A 22,515-nucleotide genomic window follows, 5' to 3' on the forward strand; every position below is an offset into this window, starting at 1 on the left:
TGCAGCACCTTGAGGAATTTTAATATGTTAAAGGCACTATATAAATGGAAGTTCTTGTGTCCAGTCCAAATTATGACAGGAAAAGTGGTTAGTGTGGTTCAAAGTTCTCCTCTGAATGGCTTCCCCATTGCCAAAGTATTATTAATATAAAAATGCCATGAAGTGCCAATTCTGTTTGTTGGCTCTTTCTCCCCATTGTCCTGGTCATTAAATGTAATCTACGATTAACCAGGAGGCTCTTGCAAGTTTGAGTGTTGTTAATGGTGCCCTTTAAAATGAAGCTTGAAACATGAAAAATAAACTTACAGTGAATACGCTCTCTTGTCTTTTGGAACAATCCATGGGCTTAGTCCAGGAAATCACTGATAATTCAATGGTTAAGTAAAAATATAAAGGTACTGATATTCACATGTTTCTTAAAATAGACTTGAGCAGTTACTTCCTGTGGTGATACAAACTGAAGGTCTGATTTGGATTAGAAATTATTCTCTCAAATTAAAGCTGACCTTTTTAATTCAGTAAAAATCGTTGATCTGATAAATTACTGACATTTCTAATGTCAAATATCTGGAAATACTTGGTAGCCATCAGATTTTTGTGTAACAGAGATTAGCAAGTTGAGGCTACATTCTTCTCTCTGTTTCTTTCTGACATCAAAGTGTTTTTGATGAACAGTGATGTCTTATTTTATTCCCCACCTTTTCACAAAGCAGTGTTCTCTTCTAGTGCCCACCATTTGATAGTCAGATGCTTCTGCCCATGTCGATCTGAAACAAAGTCATTGAGATGGTGCCTAAGAGTAGCAAGGAACTCATTGCCCCTCAAGCTTTCCTGTCAGAAAAACAGTATTAAATAAGATTGTGATTCATTCCCAGGCAGTACTGAGGACTCCATTTAGTGATTAAACAACCGAGTCTGTGGATGACTGCTGGAATGAACAGTATCTGGACTATATATACAGATCAATGCAGGCTCTCAAAGCAACCCTTCCTTGCAAACAGTTGTTATATTTTTGTGAAGTTTCCATTGCTCTTCTCTTATTTAGTTCCTCATCTTGATGATGCCCAGTTCCACTTGTCTTTTTTTTAAAGGAGTCCAGCACAGTCCTAAGAAAAAAGTAGATCTGCCTTTGTATGGCGTCTGGAAACAGTTATTTTTTATTTACTCTATCAAGACCTTTCATGATTTTGAACACCAATTAAACCTCCCCTTAACTTTTTCTGTTTCAAGGAGAACAAGCCCTCCATTCTCTCCACATAACAGAACACCCGAGTTCCTGCTGCTATTCTCGTAAATCTCAGCTGCACCCTCTTGTAGGCCTAACCATCCTTTTCAATCCCAGGATCCCAATGCTTTTTTGCCAGCCTCCTCAGTTTGCCCTTTTTCAAAGATTTGTATATGTACACCCTGAGTTATCTGTTACTGCATCTCCCTCAAAAATTGTATCATTTAGTATATATTACCTCACCTCATTCTTCAGGAAAAAACTGCAATAGCTTACGCTTCCCAGTGTTAAATTGCAACTGCCATGAGTTTACCAATTTGTCTATGTCCTCTCAAAGTCTGTCACTATTAAGGTTGCCAACGGTGATTTAATTTATTCCTGGCAGTTTCATAACATAACTTGACCTTAGGTACCCAGCCGTTAGTCGGCCAACATATCCATCCTTGTCAAAATTTTGTCTATGAAATCTTTTGGCAATCTCTACCTATCACTGGCCCTCTATCCAGCTCTACTTGTCCCCCCCCCCCCACTTAAACCAGCTTATATTTCACCTCTCTTCTATTGTTCCTTAGTTCTGGTGAAGAGTCATACGGACTTGAAACGTTAACTGTGTTCCTCTCTGCAGACGCTGTCAGACCTGCTGAGTTTTTCCAGGTATTTTTATTTTTGTTTTTGCTTTGGATTTCCAGCATCTGCAGTTTTTTGCTTTTACATCCAGTTGGGAAGCAGAAAGACTGATTACCCAAATGGATGATGCTTGATGGTCAGCCAAACAGCCTTTTACCCACCTTTTTCATTATTTTTATATCTGGTAAAGAGAAATGTTCAAAGAAATAAAAGAAAATCTATTTTAATATCCTGATGATTTTTCTCCAAGGTTGCAAACAGCAGTGTCCTGGAGATTGATCTCCAATTCCTGGAGAGTCCAGGCCAATCCTAGAGGGTTGGTAACCCTCGTTACTATCCACCTCACTGTTTACTACATTTCAGGGTTTCCTGTCATCTGCATATTTTGAAATTATGCCCTGTCTATCCAAGTCCTATTCATTAATATGTATCAAAAAGAACGGTGGTCCTAATACTAACCCCTAAGGAACACCGTACTGCCCTCCACTCTGAAAAACAGCCATTTACCACTGCTCCATGCTTCCTGTCTCAAAATCACGCTGCTGCTTTAATCATATGGGTTTAAGTTTTGCTTATTAGTCTATTATGTGGTGCTTTATCGAATGCCTTTTGAAAGCCCACATTCACAATGTTGAATGCACTACCTTCAACCCCTCTGTATTACTTCATCAAAAAATCCAATGAAACAGTGAACAAATGTATGCTGGCTTTCATTTATTCATCAAAATTTTTCTGAATGACAGTTAATTAAGTGTCAAATAATATGGAAAATATTGCAGCCAACCTGTACAAACATTAGCCCACAAACTGAACTGTGTTCATGGCCAGGTAATCTGTTTTTTGCCGATGTTACTTGAAGGATAAACATTGGATCTTGTTCTTCCACCTGAGAGGAGATGATGCCTCAGGTTTAACGTTTTGCCTGAAAGCACCGCCTCTAATAATGTAACACTCCCTCACTATTACATTGGAATGTCAGCCCGGATTATGTGCTCAAGTCTCGGGAATGGGACTTGCATCCACAACTTTCAGACTCTGAGATGAGCATGTGACTGAGCAATGATTGATGCCTAATTATGATAATTATCATTCTTTTGTATCATTCTGACCTACTGACAGATAGATCTATTGGTGTTGAAGAACTTACAAAGATAACTCACAGGAAAAGATTCACTGATCTCAGTAGATCCAAATTCATTAATAACCATTTTCTGACTACAGGCAATCAGCCACTTCTCAGTATACCACAGCTGATTATCACTAATTCCAGAAATAGTTAGGCAAGAACTTTGTTTAAAGACTTTAGATCTCTACCATAGGAACAGTGAGTGTCTGGTAGGCCAAACTAGTGGAGGTTAACGGCACCTAAGGGTAAATGTCATGGAAGTGATGTTATGTAATGATGGGGAGTTGAATACAATAAGTTAACCATTGTAACAAGTGTTGGCCACATTACTATTGAACACAGCAACTGTAAGGTGAGGGCTCCCATAGCCTTCAGATCACTGTCTAACAGTATCATTCTATCTAATAAATCTATAAGTGAAAGACTCTGTATCTAGAACTTTCATTTCTATCACAGAGACAATGACTACAAGCTTGTTTGTCCAACATATCTAAGACTTCCCCCTTGGCCTGTAACCCGCACTAGCCCACATGTGGTGTTGTGTATCCTGGGTGTGTGACCCAGGGGTTAGTTTGACTTTCACCCTGATGCTATCACTAACACAGGGAGGGTAGAAGGTGGTGGAATGAGTTTAAGGTGATGTGCACCATTTTCCCAAACTGACCTTCATCACCTAGTTAGTTGTTCAGTGAGATCCTGCGGAGTGGGAAGAGGGTCCTTTCAGCACAAGTGGCTAACTAAAGGGGCACCTTAATAATTGTGAGGCAACTGGATGTCAGCCATGCTCAGTTGTGTTCTTCTCTCTATGGTGAAGCCCATACTGCAGCAGATTTGTTCCTGGCTCGTGGGTCTCATAACATTGAGATCCCAGCAAATTTGGAGCTGCCGTTCATTTTGTGCCTTCTGCCATTGGCTGCAGTCAGAGACAGGGAGGGAGGTGGAATACATCCAAGGGGCACGACTGGTAGTGGGCAGCCAACTCATGACTCCAAACCTCCATCCTCCTGGTTGAATGATCATGGCTGACAAGGGATCATGCAGTTAATCTTTTTGTGCTGCCAAAAAGATGGTCTCTCTATAGAGTTTTGAGGGCAGTGGAGACAAGCGCAAAAGTGTCCACGTTCTTGAACATGGCTGTCATCACCCTGGACAAGGAGCAATGTTCATTTGCACTCATGTATGAAAGGGAAGAACGCCCATCTCTGCCGTTCCAGGATGTCCTTCACCTGAAAGGGGTGGGGGTGGGGAATGCCATGTCTTGACGAAGGCCAGGTGAAGGGCTTAGCACTGGTCTGCTGGCTTTGAGCTTGAGGGAAACCTGTAAAGAACATGCTCACTAAGTGTATCACATTAAATTGTTCACACATGAGGCATCAATGATGCAGGCTGCAGGCAACCCTGCCTTGGTAATGGCTCTCATCCAGATGAGGAGAAAGAGGGCCCATCGCCGGTTGGCACAGGGCCAGGAGGAGCAAGAGCCTAAGCAGCAAGAGGCAGCAAGGGGCCTCTATATGGTCAAGATGCTGGCAAACATGGAACACTGCAACGGTGAGTATTGGCTTGACAATGGGTGTATCACTGGCGGTGCTCTTATCTAGAGATGAGTGAAAGGCAATGCCTGAGGCATCCTCATGTGGTCAGGATGTGGCTGCTCACACCTGTGAGCTTCTCCATTGGAGCTGTGGCTATAAGGACTCTGGAGGAGTAGTGTGGAACTCTTGGCCTGCAATGAATGAATGTCCATCTGGGTGCCATTTAAATATGATGCCAAGACCTTTGACCTCCTCAGGTAACGGCAAGAAGGGCAACTTTCCAGCTCACCACCACCCTATAGTCTCCAGAGCGGAAAATTCCACCCATAAACATTTATGATACTGGGTCGCAGCTTTTCAATTTGACCATAGTTTGAATTGTCTCCTTGCAGTTGGTGAAAGTTGTAGCATCAGTTGAATAAATTAAAGCAAGACAGACATGAATAAGATCCAGATGATGTAAAACATTACTGCACAATCTAGCTGTGCTAAACAGAAACTCATGACAAGAAATCGGAACCGGAGAAGTGGTTCATCAAACCTGCTCCACCATGCAATACAACCATGGGTGATCTTCAGCTTCATCTCCATTTTTCCACCCGTTCCCCATATCCCTAGATTCCCTGAGAGACCAGAAATCTATCTATTCTCAGCCTTAAATATATTCAATGATGAAGCATCCACAACCCTTTGGGGTAGAGAATTCCAAAGATTCACAACTCTTTGAGTGAAGTAATTTCTCTCTCCTCAGTCCTAAATGTTGGGCCCCTTATCCTGAGCCCTAGTGTTTTGGATTCCCCGACCTGGGGAAACAATGGGTGGAATTTTCCGCACCTGCTCACAGCCGCGATCTTCTGGTCCTGCCACAAGGCAATGAACTTCTGGCTGGGCGCCGCCTCACCTATGGCGGGTGAGGTATCTACTTTTTCAAGCCCCTTCAGCATCTTGAATGTTTCAATGAGATCACCTCTCATTCTTCTAAACTCCAGAGAGCTCTCAGCTTCTCATCATCGATTTGAGAAGCAGCATAAAGAAAACTGACAGGTTTCTCCCACAATTGGTCCTCTTATAAACATAATACAGTGTGACTCCACTTTCAAGTGTTAATGAATTGTTCTCTTTATCAAGATTAAGTAAGTTCATGTGAATAGAGCACCTTCAGGCACTCAGTGTCAGCAACAGGCTCTCCCAGTTCAGGTGCACCATAGAGCTTGGCAGATTAAAATTTTACTACCTCACCCTAATTACAGAATAGCACTTTTTCAATACCATACTGGCCACCTTGCTGGTCTCACCGAGTAGCCAAGTTTATCTTCCAACAAGCTGGGGATCATTTTTGCGCTGTAGATTTACGGCTCCAAGGAGCTTGGTTGGGCCAGCCCAAACTCACCTAACAAGATCAAGACGGGCAAGGAGTCCTTTATCCTCCAATCGGGGCAAGATTTGATCCCTGACCCAGAAGTGAAATCACAATGTGCTGTGCTTAACCCAGAGCACTGCCCTCCCTCTCATCAATAATTGCATTGTAATGCATTTGCCATTTATAATTGTGTTTTTGTGGTTATACAGGGGAGAGGTGAGGCAACTCCTCTTGGCAATGTTAATAATTCCAGCATATTTCCATAGAAACCAACCACACATACCTCTTAAGAAAGGGCCTAAACTCTTGGATGTTCTTGTCAGGTGGAGATCCAGCACCTGCTGCATATTTTATGTTGTCGTTCATATCCTGTGAGGTCTGACCAAAGCAGAAAATGAAAAGTTAGCACTGGTCTGTATTTGAATTACAGTTGTGCATAATTTTTTTGATAAGTGCCATGTCATCAGCTTTAAAGTAACTTTGATTCAGTCCTGCTCAGAGTCTATTCCACATGTTCAGGATCTTGTGAGAAAATAAAAATCTTGCTAACCACCAACCAGTCTCAAGGCTTGTGAATTTTGTTATTTAATCCTATGCTTGTTGACCATTTTAATTAGCTTCCTTATTTATGTCTTTAATTAAAGGCCTACACCATCATGTCTTCCCGCATTTTCCTTTCATTAATTCAGTTGCTTCCTGAAAGAATTCCAGTAAATCTGAAAGGAATGGCCCAGTCTTTCTGAAACCATATTAATAGCTCCTCCTGATTCCTGGCAGTTGGTTGTTTAGATGGTCCTTTTACAATATTGCATGTTGAAGCAAAGCGCACAATCTGGTGTCTTTGCTCTGGTAGAATAACCTTCACTGAACCATTACCATTTGTGTCTCTGCAGGAAAAGACAAAAGTTGTTGAGCCATTGGATTATGAGAATGTCATTGTGCAACGGAAAGCACAAATTCAAAGTGATCCTCTGCGGGATCTTCTGCAATTCCCATTGGATGAGGTCTCGGTAAGTAAGCTAATTTACTGAAGAAGGGTCATACGGACTCGAAATGTTAACTCTGTTTCTTTCTCCACAGATGCTGCTAGACCTGCTGAGTTTTTCCAGCATTTTCTGATTTTGTTTCAAAATTCTAGCAGCCGCAGTATTTTGATTTTAATTTAAACAGCTTGTGTGTTGAACAAATCCAATAGTACTTCCAGGTTTTCGTCATGAAGAGTAGTTGTGGTTGAGGCACTGGGGGAGATGTGGATTTGAATGCAGGAACAGGAGCAGGTCAGTCAGCCACTTGAGTTGTAGCTGATATGTACCTTAACCCTTTCTACCCAATTTTTCTTCATATCCCTCTGCCTTTCCCCAATGAAAATCTATTGTTCTCCATGTTGAAAGCTCCAAATTCCCCTAACATTCATTCCATTTTGGGGGAGAGAATTCCAGATTTTCACTACGCCTTGAATGAAAAAATGCTTTCTGATTTCACTCCTGAATGGCTTGGCTCTAATTTTAAGATTAGGTCCCCTTGTTCTTGGTTCTCTCAGCAAAGGAAATAGTTTCTCTCTATCGACCCTATCAAATCATTTTAACACTCAAAACACCTTGGTCAGGTCATCCCTCAATCCTCTCCAGGCCAAGGGAAATACAAGCTAAGTTGTTGCTCAGTGAAGGTTATCCCCATGTAAGGAACCTACAGGAGGTGATGGGAGAAAAATAAATGGTTCTGTGTAATTGAGAGAGGAAAAAGAACTTGTGCCTTTTGCATAACAAAACCTCCCAAAGTGCTTTAGAGAGGTGATAACTGAAGGCTAGAGGAGTGCAAAGGCATTGCTTTAAAGGAGGTTATGAAGGAAGTGAAGGGGTATTGTGGAAAATGGGATGACCCCAGTTGAAGGGGCCTATCGAGCAAAGCTGTAACTGAGAGGTGGGAGGGAGGCCTGAGTGGGTGGCATTGGCTGACGCGTCAATTTGGATGTAATTACAGAGATGGGGAAAGGTGAAGCTGTGGAGTTTTAAAAAAAAAAAGAAGAAAATCAATAAATATTTGAAAAATGTCAATTTAAAAGAGTAAACAAACAGACAATGTAGTGTAGAACTTCCAGAGAATCTGTAAAGACATGATGGGCTGAATGGCATTCTTGGAACTACAGTGTTCTGTCATGTGTTTTGTGGGCGATGGACAATATCATTCCAAAATTACTGTGTAATGAATATGAGAAATGACTCAAGTTTCATTGTGATCCAGTTATGCAGCTAGTCTGTATCTTTACCATTTGGAAAGTGTGTGTATATTCCGAATGCACAATCATTCTGAAGACTGTATTCTTCTTTTCCTGAATAGGTCTCTATAATTCCACGCCATAGAAGAACCATCCAGTCTACACTGCCTTCAGATGCTGAAAAACTGGCACAAAGCTTGCTGGTTAAAGAGGTACACATGGAAGTGTGATCGTTTATTAATTCTTGCTTTGAAATTCCCTCCCCAACCCTCTCCATTCCTCTATTCCCCTTTGAGATGCTTCTTAAAACCTGCAGCTTTGGCCAGGCTTTAGTTACTTGTTTAATCTACCCTTCATTGGCTTGGTGAGAGTGTTGCTCTGATTAGGCCATGTAAAATGCCTTGGGATCTTTTACTGCGTTAAGAGCACTATATAAATGCAAGTTGCTGCTGCTACGTGTTTCAGATCAGGACTGTAGATTAGCCTGCTTAAGCTGTACTCTCTTCACAGTGACAGATTAGATTGAGCTTGATTCTGAATCTGAAACATGGAAACATATGATTCTGTGTCACTATTTGTGGAGAAAACATGAAATTGATGTAAAGAATGTTCCAACAATTTTTTAAAAAAGTAGAACACAGAGAAAGCTTTCCATTAGATGTTTAACTAAATCCTTCTTTTACAAGCTGAAAAAATGGAGTACTTTTAAAAAAAAAAGTTCATGGGATGTGGGTGTTGCTAGCTAGGCCAGCATTTACTCCTCATCCCTAATTGCCCTTGAGAAGGCGGAGGTGAGCTGCGTTCTTGAACCGCTGCAGTCCCTGTGGTGTTGTACACCCATAGTGCTGTTAGGGAGGGAGTTCCAGGATTTTGATGAAGGAACATCAATATGTTTGCAAGTCAGGATGGTGTAACTTGGAGGGGAACTTGCAGGTGGTGGTGTTCTCATGTATCCCTGTCCTTCTAGATGGTAGCGGTTGTGGGTTTGGAAGGTGCTGTCAAAGGAGCCTCGGTGAGTTGCTGCAGTGCATCTTGTAGATGGTACACACTGCTGCTATTGTGTGTTGGTGGTGGAGGGAGTGAATGTTTAATGCGGTGGATGGGATGTTGAGTTGCACCTTTCGTTTAGCACTAACAACTGTTGTAAGAAATAATAATGAGTGATGGCAAAGCAAGATACAGGCTTGCAAAAGGAAATTCACAGGTAACTGACAAGATATCAGCTCTTTTATACAGGAAGCTTTGGCCTGGCTATCTGACATACTGATGTTTAATTTGTTTGTTATTGACTACCATACAGAAAAGGAAGAAGACCCTTCTGCTAGTGAAAACAGTTTCTCCTCATTTACTCTATCAAAACCTATCACAATTTTACACACTGCTATTGAATCTCCTCTTAACCTTCTCTGCCCTTAATATGGAATAGCACCAGCTTCTCCAGTTTCTCCATATAACTGAAGTCCCTCATCCCTGTTAACATGTAAATCTCTTCCAAACCATCTCCAAAACCTCCCTGACAACCCTCCTGAAGTGTGCTGCCCAGAATTGAGCACAATACCCCAGTTGTTGTATAACCACTATTCTCTAAGGGTTTAGTGGAACGTTCTTGCATTTGTACCATCTCCCTATTAGTAAAAAACAAAGTATCACTTCAAAGTTCCCTGCAATAAATTTTGTTTGCCATTCTGTTGACACCCTCCTGAAGTTTGTTACAATCCTCTTCATTTTTTATTACATTTTTGAGATTCGAATAATACACAGGCATTGAAACCATGTCCTCTTTGCCCCAGTGTAGGTCATTTATATTGCACAGGATATATAGCAATCCACCCAGTCCTGGCTGACATTTCCACTCCACTTGAGTCTCGCCCTCCCTACCTTTCCTCATCTAACTCTATCAGTATAACCCTCTATTCCCTTCTCCCTCATATGCTTGTCTAGCTTCCCTGTAAATGTATCTGTAAAATTTTTTTAACTACTGCCTGTGGTAGCGGGTTCCACATTCTCACCACTCTCTGGGTAAAGAAGTTTCTCCTGAGTTCCCTATTGGATTGTTTGGTGTCTGTCTTATATTGATGTTTAGGTTTACTCTTTCCCACAAGAGGAAGCATTCTCTCTGTAATCACTCCATCAAAACCTTTCATCATTTTAAAGACCTCGATTAGATCACCCCTCAGCCTTTTTTAACCAGAGAGAAGAGACTCAGCCTGTCAATCCTTTGTGGACATGATTATCCACACATTTTTGGTATCATGCATATAAATATTCACTACATTGTCTCCAACACCTTTTTTTTTATAAATGCCGATGGAACTCTACACAATATTCCAGGTTTGGTTTAACCAAGGTTCAATACAGGTTTAGCATAACTTATGACTCTTCAATTCTGTTGCTCCAGAAATAAACCCGACCAGGTTTGCTTTTTTAATGACCATGTTAACCTGTGATGTATAACATGTGATGTCTTTATTTTTCTTGCCAAAATGAAGAAGAGTCATACGAACTCAAAACGTTAACTCTGTTTCTCTCTCCACAGATGCTGTCAAACCTGCTGAGTTTTCCAGCATTTTTTGCTTTTGTTTCAGATTTCCAGCATTGCCTTTATGTAATACCTCACAGTTACTTCTGTAGAAACTCATTCACCAATTATATGCCCACTCTGCAAGTTTTGTAATATCTTGTAATTTGTTGCAGTCCTCCTCATATTAACTACCATCACCCACCCACTGCCCCCCCACCCCTCCCAAATTTGCTGTCACCTGCAGGTTTAGAAATGGTGTTTTTGATTTCGAAGTTTAAATTGTTAATTATAAATTATGAACAGCAGTGAACACTCATCCTTGTGGGATCCAACTACCCACCTTCTGCCACTCTGAATAGCTGCTCCTTACCCCTTCTCTCTGCTTTCTGTTGTGACGCCAGCTAGCAATCCATTCTGCACATTCCCTGACCTTATTCATTAGTCTATTATGGTGGTACTTTATTGAAGGCTTTTTGAAAATCTAGGTAAATTATATCCATATATGGAAGAGCAATGGTTCTAATACCAACCACTGGGCACACCACTGCATACCGCTCTCCAATCAGAAAAACACCCATTCACCACCACTATCTGTTTTTGTCTTTTGGCCAATTTTGTGCCCACATTACCACTGACACTTTAAACATACGGGCTTCAATTTTGCCAGCAAGTGTATTATATTGTACTTTGTCAAATGTCCATGTACATAATATCAACCACACTACTCTCATCAACCCTATCTGTTACTTCATCAAATTACTTAGCCGGCCAGTTAAACATGATTTGCCATCAACAAATAAGAACAGAAAACACTGGAAATACTCAGCAGGTCTGGCAGTATCTCTGGAGAGAGAAACAGTTAACATTTCAGATTTTTCAATGCCAAACGTTGATACATTATATCTGTTTCTCTCTTAAGAGATGCTACCATACCAGCTGAGTATTTCCAGTGTTTTGTGTTTTTATTTCAGATTTCCAACATCTGCAGTATTTTACTTTTGCTGTTAACAAATCTGTACTGGTTTTCATTTGTTAACCCCTACTTTTCCAAATATAATTTAATTTTGTCTTGCGTCATTGTAATATTAGGGTTTGTTCTATTAATGTAGTGCACAAGCTGAGACTTCTGATATAAAGCGTGGGGAATGTACTTGGTTTCAGTAGGTTAAAATGATGGGTGGATCTGGGTGATTTGCACCAACAGTGTTGGGAGGTCTGAACATCAGATATTGTTACTACCTATTAAACTGGTGATGTTACCAATCAGTGAGCTGGATTTTCAATGTGGGGTCGGGAAGCCAACACCCAGATTAATTCTGGGTCCTGACTCCGCATCCGAGCTGTATCACGCTCATGACACGATTTTCAAAGTCAAATGGCCTTACTGGCCAGGAGATGAGCTGGGCATCTAAGTAGAGGCACTGAGCGCCTCTTGGAGTTGGCAGCTGCCTGCCTGAAGCCAGCGATAAAGGCAGGTGGCCGCCATGTTGATGTCTGCCACTACTTTGCCAATTTGAGTAGGCCACTCCTGGAAAGGCCAGGAGGATGAACGGGGTGGACAGCGGTCTTGCATGACAAGGTAAGGACCAGTGCTTTTGTCAATGCTAGGCCCCATGGATTCCTCTCAAATCAATCTCCAAGGAAACGTATTTGGTTTCCTGGGCGAGCCTGATATTGACGTAAACAAGACTGTTTGGGCTCACTGGAAAAAATTTTGAAAAGTTCATTCTGTTCTGGACTGGCTCCTTAACAAGTTCTTTAAAAGGCCATTAAGTGGAGTCAAGCGACATTCCCTCCCTTCCCCACTGCTGGACCATTGAAAATTCATAACTGTCCAGGAGGCTTTGGGATGCTGAGACCATTTCCGGGGCTGTGATTTTCAAAGCCCACTCACACCGGATGACACAAAAGAGTTTAATAACACAGATCGAGGTGAGAGAGATAGAACAGAGATGACTGTATTTCTGTATTGAGCACAGGCACTCTCTTTCTCATCCTGTGTCATCCCCTAGCCTTGGCCACTCTTCCTCTCTGTTACCTGTTCTCACTGTGTCACCCATATATTTATAACACATGTTACCCTACTGCAGTTGAACAATTCTTGTTCAATAATCAATATGGTGGGACCTCCTCCAATGTCATGAGGAAACAGTTGTGACAGTTATTGGGAGAACCACAGAATTAGAGTGAGTTCTTCAGGAGAGGAGGGATGAAAGTGGCCAGCAACCTCTTAAATGATGAGACCCTATGTAGCTGAAAGAGAAAGAAAGACTTTACCTCTGTATAATTATTTCACATTCTGACTTTTCGTAGGCAAATGAGACAGCGAGTTTAAACTCAGCAAGATTACACAAACACCAATAAGATCAATTAGCAATTAATGTCTTTTGGTGTTGCCAGTTGAAGAATTAATAGTGACTGGTGTCTTTTTTTTTTCGAGAGCAAAGGGATATTGGTTTCACATCTCATCCAAAAGACACTCAACAGTTCAACACTCCCTCAGTACTGCACTGGAGTGTCAGCCTGAATTATATGCTCAAGTCTCTGGAGGGGGGTTTGAACCTGTGACCTTCTGAATCAGAGGCAAGATTGTTACCCACTGAGTCAAATGGACACATCTTACATTACACATTCAATATTTAGATTTTCCTTTGGGGAAACAATATTCCAAGTTCTTTTAACTTAAGAAAATCTATTGCATCATACTGACGAGAATAGAAATATCTCTGCCAGCATTCCTCCCATGACTGTTTTATAGAAAATAAACGATAGATAACATTTTCAGTATAATACATGCTTTGTATAAAGCACATCACAGTCCTCCCAGTATAGGGATCTGCTCTCTATCATTCTGTATTGAATATAATGTGCCTTTCTCTATGTAGTCATGCAGAATATTGATTTTGTAAGAGGAGATTATCAGACTATTTCCTGTTGTCTGAGTGTGATGAGATGGAATATTTGTGCCAATGTTAAAAGTATTTTTAAAGTTCTTTCATTTGATTATCTATTCAAATTCTACAATTGAACATATAGAGATCTTGGACACACAGAATTTGCTTCTTATATAGCGCTTTTCACTTCAGGGTGACCCAGAGCTGTATAGCTAATGAATTATTGTCATAATATAGGAAATAATATGCACATAGCCAGCTCCCATAAGCAACAACGAGAAAATGCCCAGGGAATCTGTGCTGGTCAGGATACCAGGAAGAACTCGCCTAGTCACCTTTGAAAAGTGCCTTGAGATCTTTGACCTCCACCAGAGAGGGCCGATGGAGCCTTAATTTAGCATCTCATCTGAAAGACAATACATTCAATTGCCCTACCTCAATGCTGCACTGAATCATAGAACGTTTACGGCACAGAAAGAGACCACTTGGCCCATCGTGTCTGCAGTGACCGAAAAATGAACCCCCCAGCCTCATCCCACTTTCCAGCATTTGGTCCGTAGTCCTGCAGGTTACAGCGCTTCAGGTGCCCATCCAGACACCTTTTAAATGAGCTGATGGTTTCTGCCTCTACTACCCTTTCCGGCAGAGAGTTCCAGAACCCCACAACCCTCTGGGTGAAAAAAAATCATCTCTCCTCTAATTCTACCAATCACTTTAAATCTATGCCCCCTAGTCACTGACCTCTCTGCTAAGGTAAATAGGCCCTTTCCATCCACTCTATCCAGGCTCCCTCACAATTTTGTACATCTCAATCCAATCCCCTCTCAGCCTTCACTGTCCCAAGGATAACAACCCCAGCCTATCCAATCTTTCCTTGTAGCTGCAATTTTCCAATCCTGGCAACATCCTTATAAAAAGGATGAGAGTGTCAGCCTGGATTATGTACCCGAGTCTAGGGAGCAGGATTTGAATCCACAACCTCCTGACTCAGGTAATTGTGCTCCACCTTCTCAAGGGCAACTAGGGATGAGCAATAAATGCTGACCCGGTCAGCGAAACCCACATCCCATGAATGAGTAATAAAAATGAGCTAAGGCTGACCATTGATAAAGAGCTGTAAGAGCAAATAATCCTTTCAAATGACTGTCAGAATGATGAAGGCTTGTCTTAACTAAAGTCTACAAAGATCAGATGTTATTTTGAGCATGATTGTTTGAGTGAGGCTGCTTTGACCAAGTTTGTAGATTCAAACTGCAGTCAGAATCTAAAACTCCCTGGTTCAAAAAAGAGAAAATATTTGAGACATTTGCTGGGACAAGTTTATTTTTGAGGATTTTCTGTCTTTAATTCACAACATGCAGCTACTTCATCCTCTAAAATCTATTGCAGAATGAGGTTTTAATGGTTAACATTCACTTGCTGCAATTGTATAGAGCCTTGGTGAGATGGCACCTGGAATATTGTGTACAATTTTGGACTCCTTATGTAAGGAAGGATATACTTGACATAAAGGGAGTACAATGGAGGTTCACCAGACTAATCCCTGGGATGGCAGGATTGTCTTAGAGAAATTGAGGAAACTAGCCCTGTATTCGCTAGACTTTCAAAGAATGAGAGGTGGTCTCATTGAAACTTAAAAATTCTTACAGGGTGTGACAAGGTAGATGTGGATAGGATGTTTTCCCTGGCTGATGAGTCTAAAACCAGGGGACACAGCCTCAAAATAAGCAGCAAGCCATTTAGGATTGAGATGATAAGGAAATTCTTCACTCAGAGGGTGGTGAATATTTGGAATTCTCTACCTTGGAGGGCTGTGGAGGCTCAATCACTGAGCATGTTCAAGACAGAAATCAATAGATTTCTGGATACTAATGGCATCAAGGGATGCGGGCTAGCGCAGGGAAGTGCTGTTGAGGTAGATGGTCAGCCATGATCTAATTGAATGGCAGAGCAGGTTCAATGGGCTGAATGGCCTTCTCCTGTTCCTATATTTCTATTTACAGGACAAAAGAGAATTGGCTATATTGCAAGCTTAGAGGGAAAGAATAGGCCCAATTGGAAAGTTCTTGCAAACAGGAGGCACAGACACAAGACAGAATGATCAAAAAAGTTGTAATATTAGCAGGGACTTGCTCACAGCCAGCAAGACTTTTCTAATCTCTTTTTGAGAGCTTTCGTGGATTCTACATCCAACTATATTTCATTAAAACTCCTTGTAATAGATTCCCTTTATCATATTGCTTAATGTTCTTGTTTTTCGTGGTTTCTCAAGTCTCTGCCCCTTAACGAAAGCGTCTTGTACCGGGTGTTGTCATGGTGAATCTTTTCTCTACTCTCCCTGTGGCCCTGCCATCCGCCTGTAAAGTTCACTGCCCAATATTCACTGCTTTAGTTGCAGGCCAACCAATGATTTGGTTGGATTCAACGTTACCTCTAAACTTATGAATTCTTCTTCTGAACAGCACAAGGACTTCATGAACCAGGTTAACTTGACCGAGGCCTTCGACACAGTAAACTGTGAAAGCCTGTGGAAGGTGCTCTACAAATATGCTGCTCTGAAAAGATGATCAGGGTTAGCTGCTCATTTCATGATGGCATGATGAGCCATCTGATGTAGAATGATGTCTCATTAGATGCTTTTCCTGTCACCAGTGACATGAGTGTAATGGCTTTAGTTTTGTTTACCATCTACTTTTCAGCCATGCTATTGTATGCACTCAAAGATCTCAACATAGGAGGACATACTCAGTTCTGAACAGAGGGCCTCTTCAAGCTGCAAAGGCTCAAAACTCACTCAAAGATCACAGAGCAGCTACTAACTAAACTTGTTTGCCAGTGACTGCACTCTCATAGCACACACTCCGGAGGACATCCAGCTGCTTGTTGATTGCTTGTTCAAGCCTCAAAATGCCTTGGCCTTAGTGTGAAAAATACAGCGATTTTGTACCAACCTGCCCCGGCCAAAGCTCCAAGACCCCATAGTCACAATCAACAATATACCCCTCGACTCAGTTCAGTGATTTTGCTATCTTGGGAGTATCTTATCCAGCAATACCATGTTGGATGATGAAATCACTCATTGCCTGACAAAAGCAAGTTCAGTATTTGGCAGGCTCACTCACAGGCTTTGGAGAGAGTATGGCATTTGTCTTAAAACAAAGATCAAAAGTCTACTAGGCAGTGGTTCTTACAACACTTCTCTATGGCTGTGAGGCATGGACAACCTACTGGTGTCACATCAATTAGACCCATTCCATCTTTGCTGCTTAAGAACTATCTGCAACATCAAGTGACAGTACGGTAACACCAACATTCTTGGAAGATGCTGTACACCTGATATCATGGGTATGCTCATCAGAACTCAGCTTCACTGGATTGGTCATATGGTTCACATGGAGGCTTTCCGCAGACCAAAAGCAGTACTCAATAGCCAGCTGAGCACAGGAACTCTGAACACTACAGGACACCCCAAACTTAGATATAAAGATGTTCTGAGCCCCACTACGTGAGTAAAAGCAACCCTGGACAGTTAGAAAATGGAGAATTCTCTGTCATCAAGCAATCTCAACATTTGGGGCAAACAGATTCAGGTCCCTACAGGACAAGCGAGCATCCCGCAAAGCCAGTGCCTGCAGCCACCTGTCCGACAGTGACTTCATGTGTAACATTTGCAATTGGATCTGCAAATCAAGATTTGGTTTAACATCACGTATAAGATGACACCAACCTAGATGGTGAATAATTGATCTGCTTGCTGAACGCTCAACCATCAAAACGATGGGAGAATCCATCATCATCTGCTAACAATAAGCTCTAAGCTCCCTGAAACATCTTTCTACCAATTTCTCACATTTTTTGTATCTGGACCTCAGGTTTTGAAGTTTTATCATTCTGTGCCTGTTTCCACCCAAGATGCTTTGCCTAATTTCCCAACATTTAAATTTCATCTGACATCTACTTGTGTCTATACTCACCTGTCAATTTTCTCCTGAAGTTGCTAACAGTCCTTTTCACAGTTAGCAAGTCTCCCTAGATTTCTGCCATCTGTAAATTTTGATACTGAGCCCAGAACAATAAAATCCAGTTGGTGTTCTATATGAGCAATTATCCTTACATTGGCCTAGGGAGCACACTGCTGTTGATATTGCTGCAGAAGGTTGCGGGCTCAAACCTTACTGCAACATTTGTTTGTGGCCCAGATTAATGCTCCAGTGCAGTATTGAGGGAGTGTTTTACTGTCAGCAGTGTCACCTTTTAGGTTAGACCTGAAAGATCCCACAACACTATTTTGAGAAACAGCAGGCTGGTCATTATCTGGGAGCTTGTGCTTGTGTGTGTGTGTGTCTACGTGTGTGTGTACATGTGTGTGTACATGTACACAAGTACGTGTGTGTGTGTTTCCTATTGTATGACTTTAATTGTACTTGATTAATTGTAAAGTATTTTGGACATTCTGTGGTTGTGCTAGGTGCTAAATAAACGTAAGTTCTTTCCCTTTTAGTGCAAAATAACATCCATTCAAAACTACTTTAAATTTTCTGTCTTTTAACTAACTTCTTATCCACATCAATATTCCATGTGGCACTTGATCAAATACCTCTTGCAAGTCCACGTACACGAGATGCACTAAATCACAGAATTGTTACAGCACAGAAAGAGGCTATTTGGCCCATCATATTTGTGCTTGCTCTCCGAATGAGCAATTCATGTAGTGCCATTCCCTCACCATCTCTCTGTAACCCTGTGCATTCTTCCATTTCAGATAAAAATCTGATTCCCTTTTGAATGTCTCGATTGAACCTCCTTTCACCACACTCTCAGGCAGCACATACCAGATCAGAAGATCATAAGAAATAGGAGCAAGAGTAGGTGATTGGCCCGTCAAGCTTGCTCCGCCATTCAATAAGTTCATGGCTAATCTGATTGTGGTCTTAACACTTTCTTACCTGTCCCCCATAACCCTTGATTCTCTTGTCAATCAAAAATCTGCCTAACTCAACCTTGAATATATTCAATTCAGCCTCCACTGCCCTCTGGGGAACAGAATTACAAAGACAAATGAGTCTCTGAGACAAGAATTTCCTCCTCATCACCATCTTAAATGGGAAACCCCTTGTTTTTAAAATGTGCCTCCAGTTTTTTTTATTCATTCACAGGATGTGGGCTTCACTGGCTGGGCTAGCATTTATTGCCCATCCCTAGTTGCCCTCTAGATTCCCCCATGAGAAGAAACACCCTCGCAGTATCTTCTCTGTCAAGCACTCTCAGAATCTTCTAATCTTCAATAAGATCACTTCATGTTCTTCTGAACTCCAATGAGTACAGACCCAGCCTGCTCAACATTTCCTCAAAAGACAAACTCTTCATCAGAATCAGCCTAGTAAACCTTGTCTATACTGCTTCAAATGCAAGTGTACCCTTCCTTAAGTAAGGAGACCAGAACTAGGCACAGTACAGTCTCACCAATGACCTGTACAATTGTATACTCCATCCCCCTTGCAGTAAAGGCCAACATTCTATTTGCTTTCCTACTTACTTGTTATAGCTGCATGCTAACATTTTGGGATACGTGTGCAAGGACACCCAAATTCCTCTCTGTTGCACCATTCTGCAGTCCCTGTTTAAATAATAATCTGCTTTTCTATTCTTTCTGCCAAAGTGGTCAAACTCACATTTTCCCACGTTATACTCCATCTGCTAAATTTGGCTACAATACAGTTGGTCTCTTCATCCAAGTCATTAATAGAGATTGTGAATAGTTAATGCCCCAGCACTGATTGATGTGGCACTCCACTGGTTAGTTTGCCATTCTGAAAATGACCCATTTATCCCGATTCTCTGGGCAGGATTTTCCCCCCATCGGGGGCGAAGTTGAAGTGTGGACAAGCACAGGCGTACCTCCAATCGGCGCCATTTTACAAGGGCGGGCCAATTAAGGCCCGCCCAGCATGATGTCTGCATGGAAGGCGTGCGGGCAGGGGGGGTATCCCTAAACCTGAGAGCGCGCTCTTTCGCGCATGTGCATGAAAGAGTACACTCATCTCCCTGAGACTAAGTGCTGCCTCAGGGAGATTGGCTGTACTGTCAAAAATATTAAAAATAGAGAAAAAAAAAATCCTGACATGTCCCCTCATGTGACACTGTCACGTGAGTTGGGACATGTCCATTGTTTTTTAAAAACTTTAATAAAATTTTTAAAAACCTACATGAAACCTCATCCTGCTGTGGATGAGGTTTCACGCTTTTCCTAATTCCCGCCTGGGCTCCTGGCCTGCCTGCCAACCTTAAGGTTGGACAGGCAGGACCATTAATTAGTTAAGTGGTTCTGTCAATGGCCTCAATTGGCCATTGACAGATCGGTGGGTGCACAGCTGATTTTGCTGAGCCCACCTGAAAATTTAAATGGGGCACGGTGACATCGGGAGTTCCGCCCGACGTCACCGCACATCATTTTACACAGCGAGCGGGCCCCGCCCCCCCCCGCCCCGCTCGCTGACAGGAAAATCCTGCCCTCTGTTAGTTAGCTAATCCTCTATCCATACTCATATATCACCCCAACACCATGAGCTCTTACCTTGTGCAGTAACCTTTTATGTGGGATCTTATTGAATGCCTTTTGGAAATCTAAATACACTACATTTACTGGTTCCCCTTTATCCACCTTGCTTGTTACACCCTCAAAGAACTGTAAGAAATTAGCCAAATAGTTGTTTGGTAGTACAGTATTTGAGTATTGCCAAAAAAAGAGACATGTCGAAGCTTTCGTCTTGCACTCATCAGGACACTTTATGAGAATACCAACATAAGGGGTTTATACTGCAATTTATACTGTATGTGAAGACATGCAAGGAAATTATTACATGCTGCTACAGACTTAAATAAAGCAAATGTATCATCCACATTTTGGAAATATGCAAGGGATAGGAGGTTAGGTGTCATTCCATCAAAGATTTGTTTCTCATTGAACCCAACAAAGATGTTTGTGAGAGCTGAGCCTAGAGGGGATCCCATGGAAACTATCCATCTGGGCGTACATGGTGTCATTAAAACTAAACTCAGCTGCGCGATTTGCCAACACGATCAGACAACATTTGTTAAATAATCTTCAGTGTGCTAAGAACTATGCTGACAACCAATTGAAGATTGTCAGCTGGGCTCACAGTGTGGCACATTTGCATGAACTGGAAGCTACATATATTAACACATAGGGTCCTGTTTTTTACAGAAAGAAAGAACATGTTAACACATCTCACCTGTTTCAGCTAAACAAAATAAGTGACAGCCATTTGCTGACTTATTCCTCAGGGCAATGCCTTGACAAATCAGGTTCAAGCTGCCTGATTTAAATTTCAAACAATGCTTGTCAGTTAACTGTCATTCAGCATCACTGATGCATTCTCCACAGCAACGCCTCTACTAATCAGAGTCCACTTGCCAACCAATCAGCACTCTCTTCATGTACAGTATAAATTGTTGTTTTCCCCTTATATTGGTATTCTTGCGAAGGGACCTGATGAGTCCAAGATGAAAAACTTCCACATGTCTCTTTTTGCAGGAATACTCAAGTCTGTCAAACATGATTTTCCTTTCACAAATCGATGTTGACTCTGCCTGATTGTATTATGATTTTCTAAATGTCCTGCTACTGCCTCCTTAATAATGGATTCTAGCATTTCTCCCAATGATGGAGCTTAGACTAACTGGCCTATAGTTTCCTGCTTTCTGTCTCCCTGCTTTCTTAAATAGCAGTGTCATGTTTGCAGCTTTCCATTCCACTGGGCCATTTCCAGAATCTCAGGAATTTTGGAAGATTACAGCCAATGCATCTGCAGCCACTTTAAGACATAAAAATATAAAAACAAAAAACTGCAGATGCTGGAAATCCAAGACAAAAACAGAATTACCTGGAAAAACTCAGCAGATCTGGCAGCATCGGCGGAGAAGAAAAGAGTTGACGTTTCGAGTCCTCATGACCTTTCAACAGAACTGAGTGAATATAAGGAGAGGGGTGAAATATAAGCTGGTTTAAGGTGGGGTGGGGGGGGGGGTTGGGTTGGGGGGATGGGGGAGAGAAGTGGGGGGGGGCGTGGTTGGTGTAGTTGTAGGGACAAGCAAGCAGTGATAGGAGCAGATAATCAAAAGATGTCACCGACAAAAGAACAAAAGAACACAGAGGTGTTGAAGGTGGTGATATCTAAACGAATGTGCTAATTAATAATGGATGGTAGGGCACTCAAGGTACAGCTCTAGTGGGGATGGGATGGAAAGACTAGCAGGGCGTAAAAGATTTAAAAATAATGGAAATAGGTGGGAAAAGAAAAATCTATATAAATTATTGGAAAAAACAAAAGGAAGGGGGAAGAAACAGAAAGGGGGTGGGGATGGAGGAGGGAGTTCAAGATCTAAAGTTGTTGAATTCAATATTCAGTCCAGAAGGCTGTAAAGTGCCTAGTCGGAAGATGAGGTGCTGTTCCTCCAGTTTGCGTTGGGCTTCACTGGAACAATGCAGCAAGCCAAGGACAGATATGTGGGCAAGAGAGCAGGGTGGAGTGTTAAAATGGCAGGCGACAGGGAGGTTTGACTCATTCTTGCGGACAGACCGCAGGTGTTCTGCAAAGCGATCGCCCAGTTTACGTTTGGTCTCTCCAATGAAGAGGAGACCGCATTGGGAGCAACGAATACAGTAGACTAAGTTAGGGGAAATGCAAGTGAAATGCTGCTTCACTTGAAAGGAGTGTTTGGGCCCTTGGACGGTGAGGAGAGAGGAAGTGAAGGGGCAGGTGTTAAATCTTTTGCGTGGGCATGGGGAGGTGCCATAGGGGGTTGAGGAGTAGGGGGTGATGGAGGAGTGGACCAGGGTGTCCCGAAGGGAACAATCCCTATGGAATGCCGCAGGGGGGGTGAAGGGAAAATATGTTTGGTGGTGACATCATGCTGGAGTTGGCAGAAATGGCGGATGATGATCCTTTGAATGCGGAGGCTGGTGGGGTGATAAGTGAGGACAAGGGGGACCCT

The 22,515-nt window shown here is 42.1% G+C and overlaps 1 protein-coding gene across 3 annotated transcripts in view; it reads left to right on the forward strand.

The window, feature by feature from the left end:
- Nucleotides 1–22,515, forward strand: part of dock11 (dedicator of cytokinesis 11) — a 274,194-nt gene that overhangs the window by 42,707 nt on the left and 208,972 nt on the right. For all 3 annotated transcript variants that reach the window (XM_041195297.1, XM_041195295.1, XM_041195296.1), the window contains 2 exons: nucleotides 6,764–6,880; nucleotides 8,208–8,297. In XM_041195297.1, the coding sequence (XP_041051231.1) occupies nucleotides 6,764–6,880; nucleotides 8,208–8,297 (207 nt within the window). Of the gene's footprint in view, nucleotides 1–6,763; nucleotides 6,881–8,207; nucleotides 8,298–22,515 lie in introns of those variants that run through there.

This window comes from Carcharodon carcharias, chromosome 9, assembly GCF_017639515.1.
Source record: "Carcharodon carcharias isolate sCarCar2 chromosome 9, sCarCar2.pri, whole genome shotgun sequence".
In the NCBI taxonomy this organism is placed as follows: Eukaryota; Metazoa; Chordata; class Chondrichthyes; order Lamniformes; family Lamnidae; genus Carcharodon; species Carcharodon carcharias.